At 33.9% G+C, this 7,873-nt stretch overlaps 1 protein-coding gene across 4 annotated transcripts; it reads left to right on the top strand.

Moving 5' to 3' along the window:
- Positions 2,437 to 6,867, top strand: LOC104731113 (protein SGT1 homolog A). 4 transcript variants are annotated; one of them, XM_019233341.1, is made up of 11 exons: positions 2,437 to 2,628; positions 3,516 to 3,693; positions 4,144 to 4,213; positions 4,364 to 4,488; positions 4,627 to 4,747; positions 4,845 to 4,941; positions 5,029 to 5,094; positions 5,188 to 5,326; positions 5,422 to 5,501; positions 5,590 to 5,694; positions 5,811 to 6,074. In XM_019233341.1, exons 2-11 carry the CDS (start codon positions 3,534 to 3,536, stop codon positions 5,916 to 5,918), a joined length of 1,071 nt encoding a protein of 356 aa, XP_019088886.1. In that variant the 5' UTR covers positions 2,437 to 2,628; positions 3,516 to 3,533; the 3' UTR covers positions 5,919 to 6,074. The 4 variants fall into 4 exon arrangements, with proteins under 4 accessions (XP_019088886.1, XP_010448682.1, XP_010448685.1 ...); XM_010450380.2 differs by lacking the exon at positions 2,437 to 2,628 and adding an exon at positions 6,828 to 6,867 and having other exon boundaries at positions 3,324 to 3,693; positions 5,811 to 5,912; XM_010450383.2 differs by lacking the exon at positions 2,437 to 2,628 and having other exon boundaries at positions 3,325 to 3,693; positions 4,627 to 4,741.

Here is a 7,873-nt window from a genome sequence, read left to right as displayed (position 1 = left end):
GTCCTTTGACAGTGACCACCTTGTCATCCATCGATCCGTTCGTGGAAGATTGTTCGACTAACCGTGGTCTCACATGTGTCAAAAAGCTATCTAGCTTTTGCCTCATAACTCTCATGGAATCTAGATCGATCTATGTTATTTATCTTTGTTTGGTATTGGGGAATACCTATCTTTGTCTCTTAAACGTTGGGATTCATGAATCCTTTGCTACCTTTGTACTTGGTTTGTTTTGAAGAAATGAAATTAAGCGTTTGACCAAAAAAAAAAAATTGACATTTAATCAACTACAACTCTTGTTATTGTCGACCAAAACAAATAGATTAAATTGACTTCACCACATCCACTTGACACTATGAATTGACTTCTCCATATCCACACACCACACGCATTTGAATCTTCCAATGAAGTTCCAAGAAGAAACCACGAGGAAAACAGAGTTTATGGCAAAGGCTCAATTCTTAATCTGGCTAATCTTATTATCTTCAAAGAGTACCAATCAATCCATTTTGTTTGTTTGTTTGTTTCTGTCAACCTTTTCTAAGTAATTTCTGATCCATATAAATAAACCAGTTAATCATTCATACAAGTGACCAAGTCAGAACATTTTTTTTCACTTTATAAAACTTGAAAACGTACCTCAAATCTTTCTAATTAAGTTAACGAAATTTCCAACAAGATGTTTATAAAAAATCAATTTAACTAAATTCGAAAAAGAGAGTACAGTATACGATGAAAAATATTTACATTTCGTAATTATTCCACACAGACCAAAAAAAAGTTACAGAAAATAATATGGGAAATTGGCAGTAATAACCAAGAAAAAAATTATAATTCACTAGCTAACGTCTTTAACCATGAAAAGATCATATACTCTATAATATATATAATAATGACAATTCTAACCTTTTGCCAAATTAATCGTTCCACTCGCTCAGCAAATTGTATATGCATGTATTTTCTCTCTATATGGATATATATCTTTGTCATCTCTCATCTTTTCTCATTTTATTTCTTTCTACTCTTTCATATTTTGCAATAAATTTTTTTGAACACACTGTTTTGATTTCATAAACTCAGTTAAAACCACAGATTTTTATTTTTATTGTACAGTGATTTAAAGATATTAGGAAGATAAAATTTAGTTCATAAATTAATAAATAACAAAAATATTCATAATATATAGAGCACAATAACATTCTAATCCATTTAAAAAAAAATATATTTCTCAAGTTTCAAATTACATAAATTGAATTATAATTATAAATACATGAACGATGTATAGAGTATATCGTTTATTATCAGTGTTTAACTCAGTTGATGTGGTTTGCATATTGTATCTTTTAGAGTATATTTTTTTTTGTTGTGCATTTATTTTGGTCGTTAGAGTTATTTATGTTTTATCTCTTATGGTTAGCGTTTAACATGGTTGCTTGGATTGCCTATATTGTATCCTTTAGTGTATAGCATTGTTTGTTGTTATGCGTTTAATTTCATCTTGTGAGTTGTCTATGTTTTATCTCTTATGATTAGCGTTTGACATGGTTGCTTGGGTTGCCTATGTTGTATCCCTTAGGGTATAACATTTTTTGTTGTTATGCGTTTAATTTCATCTTTTGAGTTGTTTATGTTTTATCTCTTATGATTAGCGTTTGACATGGTTGCTTGGGTTACCTATATTGTATCTTTTAAGGTGTAGCATTTTTTTGTGTTATATGTTTAACTTCATCTTTTCAGTTGTCTATATTTTATCTCTTACGGTTACCGTTTAACACGGTAAATTGGGTTGTGTTTGTTGTATCGATTAATGTATAGCGTTTTGTATGTGTTTAAGTTTATGTTCCGTACCATTTTATTTTTTCTATACTATTTCATTTACCGTATCTAATTTTTGAATAACATTTCATTTCAAAATTCACTATTCACAATTATTTCTTTTACACTGCATATACATATATATATATATATATTTGAGTTTGAATCTTGCAGATTATATATTTTAGTCCTAGACTCTTATTATAACTTGTTCTTATTATAAAAATTATTCATCATTTCAAATTTTCAACATCCGATTTTAAAAATCCAAGTTATGTCAAATGTAGAAAAAAAATTCGAACTTTTTATGATAAATTTCAAAATTTTAATTATTTCTGTTAAAAAATATATGAAATCAAAATTTAAAGAGGTATGAATTATTTAATCAGATAAATAAATAAAAAATCTCATACTCCAACACTCCTTTAAATGCGCGTGTCACTTACAATTACTCCTCTCTTGTCATTTTACACTAGTCCATGGTTACTCTCAATTTTTAATGGTAGTTGACAAATTCGCCCAAATAATATTTTACAAAAAAAAAAAAAGAGAGAAAATTTGTAGGAAAAAAGGAAAATTTTTTAATTAATGGGTTCGAACTCATCAACTCAAGGAGTCGCATAAAAAGAAAAAAAAGGAAGAATCTAGAAGAAGAAGAAGAACGATAACATTCATCTCTTATATATTCCTTCCTTCATTGTGGCAATTAGGAAGCAACCAACCTTGGCCTCTCTACTTCATTCACACACATCCCTCGTTGTTTGATTTTATCATATTAGTAGTCTTGTCTTGTTCCTTCTTCTTCTCTGTTTTTTGGTTGTTACGCTCAATCCANACCGTTTAACACGGTAAATTGGGTTGTGTTTGTTGTATCGATTAATGTATAGCGTTTTGTATGTGTTTAAGTTTATGTTCCGTACCATTTTATTTTTTCTATACTATTTCATTTACCGTATCTAATTTTTGAATAACATTTCATTTCAAAATTCACTATTCACAATTATTTCTTTTACACTGCATATACATATATATATATATATATTTGAGTTTGAATCTTGCAGATTATATATTTTAGTCCTAGACTCTTATTATAACTTGTTCTTATTATAAAAATTATTCATCATTTCAAATTTTCAACATCCGATTTTAAAAATCCAAGTTATGTCAAATGTAGAAAAAAAATTCGAACTTTTTATGATAAATTTCAAAATTTTAATTATTTCTGTTAAAAAATATATGAAATCAAAATTTAAAGAGGTATGAATTATTTAATCAGATAAATAAATAAAAAATCTCATACTCCAACACTCCTTTAAATGCGCGTGTCACTTACAATTACTCCTCTCTTGTCATTTTACACTAGTCCATGGTTACTCTCAATTTTTAATGGTAGTTGACAAATTCGCCCAAATAATATTTTACAAAAAAAAAAAAAGAGAGAAAATTTGTAGGAAAAAAGGAAAATTTTTTAATTAATGGGTTCGAACTCATCAACTCAAGGAGTCGCATAAAAAGAAAAAAAAGGAAGAATCTAGAAGAAGAAGAAGAACGATAACATTCATCTCTTATATATTCCTTCCTTCATTGTGGCAATTAGGAAGCAACCAACCTTGGCCTCTCTACTTCATTCACACACATCCCTCGTTGTTTGATTTTATCATATTAGTAGTCTTGTCTTGTTCCTTCTTCTTCTCTGTTTTTTGGTTGTTACGCTCAATCCAATGGCTAAGGAGCTTGCTGATAAGGCTAAAGAGGCTTTCATAGACGATGAGTTCGATGTTGCTGTTGACTTGTACTCCAAAGCCATTGACTTGGATCCCAATTGTGCTGATTTCTTCGCTGATCGTGCTCAGTCCTATATCAAACTCCTAAGCTTCACTGGTAAACTTCTTTCAATCTTTTGTCTTTTACTTTCGTTAGACGCCTTTTGGGTTTCTGGGTTTTCATAATAGTTGAAAAAGATGTTGACTTCGGTGGATTCTGTGTGTTTTTAGGGTTTAGTTTTGTGTCCTGTCGCTTGGTAGTGTCACAATTCTTCCTAAAGTTTAGAGCTTTAGTATCGATTTAGTGCAAATATCTCAACCAATGTATCAAAATTGCTAGTCGTTTGAGCCTTTGGTTATGAATGTGGAGAATTTGGTTTGACAGAGGGGTAACAGTATTGAAAGTTTTGATTTTTACTTAGAGTGGTTAGTATGAAGTTCCAAGTATTGCGTGCTTTTAAGAAAGTATACTCTGCAATTTTCATTCCCATTGTTGTTACTTGTCTTAGTGTTATATGACTTCAGTGGTTTGATTGGATTTGGGTCTGATTTGTTTCTTGATGAGCAGAGGCCGTGGCAGATGCTAACAAAGCAATTGAGTTGGATCCTTCATTGACCAAAGCTTACTTAAGAAAAGGGTACGGTATTGCTCTTTCCTCCCATGTATCATTGTTAGTCATGTCTTTTAAGTTGTAGTGAGAGTTAAATTCTATCTGATTCCTTTGTTTGTCATAGTAGCAGTCAAGTTATTAGTTCCATAGTTCATGTTTTGGTTTTTGTATTTGTAGAACTGCTTGTATGAAACTTGAAGAGTATCGGACTGCGAAAACAGCTCTTGAAAAGGGTGCTTCCATCGCACCGAGTGACTCCAAATTTAAGAAGTTGATAGATGAATGCGATCTGCGAATCACAGGTATAATCTTTATGCTTTGTTCTTGTTTGGTTGTTTCGGTTTACATGCTAAGAGTGATTGCATTGTTTGAGATGGTACCAATGTCTTGATATGTTGTTAATATTCACAAAGGTTTCGATTGTTACTATCTTTTTTCAGAAGAAGAGAAAGATTTGGTTCAACCGGTGCCATCAACTTTGCCTTTGAGTTCGACAGCACCATCAGTATCAGAACTTGATCTTACCCCTGCGCCTGCAGCACCAGCCAAACCAAAGTACATGTATTATTATTGTACAAAACAATGCTAGTTTCAGAATTTCCAAGTTTATAAGAATTATATATACATATAATAGCTCATATTCTTGAGTGTTCAACAGGCACGAGTACTACCAAAAGCCAGAAGAAGTTGTGGTAACTGTTTTTGCAAAAGGGATACCCAAGCAAAATGTTAACATCGACTTTGGTGAACAAATTGTGAGTATACTACTCTTAAGAACCAAACTTAATGATGCTTCCGTGTGATTGTGTGTTAATTTTTTGGCACTGTTCTGTGATTTGCAGCTGAGTGTTGTGATTGATGTCCCTGGAGAGGAGGCGTATTATCTCCAACCGAGACTGTTTGGAAAGGTAGTGTATTTTGGTGAATGAATTAATGACTTCCTTTCAGCAATCTGAGTTGAACACATTACATGACTTTTTTCTTATGGCGTGTGTATTCAGATAATACCAGATAAGTGCAAGTATGAAGTATTGTCAACCAAAATTGAGATCCGTCTTGCAAAAGCTGATATAATCACATGGCCCTCCCTCGAACACGGCAAAGGGCCAGTGGTTTTGCCAAAGCCTAATGTCTCATCAGGTTTTTTTAACCTTTTCCTTCGTTAGTTTCATCAGATGAGCTTAACAAAGAGTCTCTCGTCATGTAAATCTAATGTTGTTTTTATGATGGTGCAGAGGTTTCACAGAGACTAGCTTATCCTTCTTCTAAGAAAGTTAAGGACTGGGACAAGCTGGAAGCTGAAGTGAAGAAACAGGTCTGTCTCTCTAATCATGCTTAAGCCTTGTCCGAGCATTATACCAAACGTTTTGTTTTGGTTTTAAAATATTGTGGTTGATCTGCAGGAAAAGGATGAGAAGCTTGAAGGAGACGCAGCTTTGAACAAATTCTTCCGTGATATATACTCGAATGCGGATGAGGATATGAGGCGAGCGATGAGCAAATCATTTGTGAGTATTATTATCTATGTTCTTGTTTTTCTTTTTTCATGGAGACTGTCATATATAGTGTTTGTCCGTTTGATTAACTCATTTGACGGTTCTTGGATATTTTGGACAATGAACAGGTGGAATCGAATGGGACAGTTCTGTCAACAAACTGGCAAGAGGTTGGGACTAAGAAAATCGAGAGCACTCCTCCGGACGGCATGGAGCTCAAGAAATGGGAGATCTGATCTGATGTGATATGATATGATCATTTCTTTTTAATGCAGTTGTGAGTTTTTGCCTAAAGCTAGACAGATCTTTAAACTTGATCCCTTTCTTCCTGTAATGAGGATCCTAAGGTTTTTGCTTTTGCTAAATATGGCTTTCTGCTTTTGCTATGGTCTTAGGGAATCCAATTTTTCTTTTTCTTTTTCATCTAAATATTCATAATTTCATCCTGATTTCTACAAAAAACAAGTTTTAATAGTAGAACCAAGTTTAATTAATGATGGTATATTTAGAGAATTAGTAACTTAAAATTGAATCAATATTATCTTTTTATACACATATTAAAATTACTATTTATATTTTCAAGACTTCTTAATAATTGTTGTAAAACACTTAGTGGACTCCATCGATCGGCCCACTATCCAGTCCGCGCATACTCGGCCTCTCGACCACACTTGGTCGAGAGCCTTCGGCCCGATAGTCGAAGCCCATCGGCAATAGCATTAGTATGTCGGTTTATAGCTTTGGGACTTGTAACACTATATATATATGTTGTAACCTCGATTCCTATCAATAATAACCTAAGAGATTTACTTCCTAAACCCTCTAATTTACAACACGTTATCAGCACGATAGCCTCTATCCCTAAACCCTAAAGCAGCCGTCTATTCTCTCTTACCCTAAAACCTTAAACCAACTTCCTGTTCTTACTTTCATCCGAGATCAAATCCTTCCTGTTCGAAGATCCTCTTGTTCACAAGCAATCCTTAGCTTGTGATCAAAGTTCTCTCGACAGCTTGGACGAGGTTTGCTGTTCGCGGTTCGTCGATCGGGGGTGAGTACCAGAAGCTGTTCGCGGGAAGCAAGGAGCTGTTCGTGGGGAAGANGAGAGCACTCCTCCGGACGGCATGGAGCTCAAGAAATGGGAGATCTGATCTGATGTGATATGATATGATCATTTCTTTTTAATGCAGTTGTNTCCCTAGATCCTAAATTCATAAACTCGAAAATTTTAGAGTTGTTCTAGGATAATTTCCAAATTAAAATTATAGTAATTATCCTAAATTAATCCGATTGAATAAAAACTTTTACTAAGTTTCCATAAATTAAAACTTTAAATCGGAATTAAAATATTGGTTAGGATAAGCTCCTAATTAAAATAGTAATTATCCAAATTCCTTAAAATCGAAAATATTTAATCCTAAATCAAATAGGAAATTATAAGAATAAGGAAATCCTATCTAGGAATAAGGAAATTGTTGCATGCATATAGCTATTTAGTTTTGTTGTCTTGCATGCATGAATTTAAACCGAAAAAAAACTATAAGAGGCAAGGCAGGGTTCGGTCTCAAATACTGCATGACCTAAGGCATGGTTCGGTCTCAAATACCGCATGACCTGAAAATTACTTGTTGCATGGTTCGGTTTCAAATACCGCATGCTAACTGTCGGTTGTCTATGTTTATGCAGATGGCTAATCTCAAGAGCCTAGACTACCCTATCCTGCAAGCTTCCGGAAAGAATTACTTGCAATGGGCTAATGACACCGAAATCTACTTGTCATCGAATGGCCTGAAAGGGTGCATCGATGAGGATATTGAGCTACGGACAGGAACAAGAGTAAGTGTCTCCAGCACATACATCATCACATTGCTGAGAGTATCAAAAGCCAGTACCTCTTCCTAAGAGATCCTCTCGCCCTTTGGACACAGCTTAAACGCCGTTATGGGCACCAAAAGACGATGCTCCTTCCAAAGGCAGAGTTTGATTGGAAGAGCCTAAGGATCCAGGATTACAAATCCGTGGAAGAGTATAACTCTGAGCTCTTTAGGATTGTCTCACTCCTTAGGCTGTGTGGGAAAGAGGTGACTGAGCAGGAGCTGATTGAGAAGACATTGTCTACCTTCAGCCCTAATAACAGAGTACTCCAGCAACAATATCGGCACCAAAAGCTTGCTGACTATGGGGAACTCAT

This window comes from Camelina sativa, chromosome 12, assembly GCF_000633955.1.
Source record: "Camelina sativa cultivar DH55 chromosome 12, Cs, whole genome shotgun sequence".
In the NCBI taxonomy this organism is placed as follows: domain Eukaryota; kingdom Viridiplantae; phylum Streptophyta; class Magnoliopsida; order Brassicales; family Brassicaceae; genus Camelina; species Camelina sativa.
The sequence above is the reverse complement of the archived record's forward strand: the minus strand, read 5'-3'. Positions and strand labels throughout refer to the sequence as shown.

What these genes read in the sequence shown, in the direction of transcription:
- LOC104731113 (XM_010450380.2), top strand. Translation starts at nt 3,534, where the DNA reads ATGGCTAAGGAGCTTGCTGATAAGGCTAAAGAGGCTTTCATAGACGAT. An exon ending in CCAGCCAAACCAAAGTACAT is followed by an intron (nt 4,748 to 4,844) that starts GTATTATTATTG and finishes AGTGTTCAACAG; the next exon opens with GCACGAGTACTACCAAAAGC. An exon ending in AAGCTGAAGTGAAGAAACAG is followed by an intron (nt 5,502 to 5,589) that starts GTCTGTCTCTCT and finishes GTTGATCTGCAG; the next exon opens with GAAAAGGATGAGAAGCTTGA.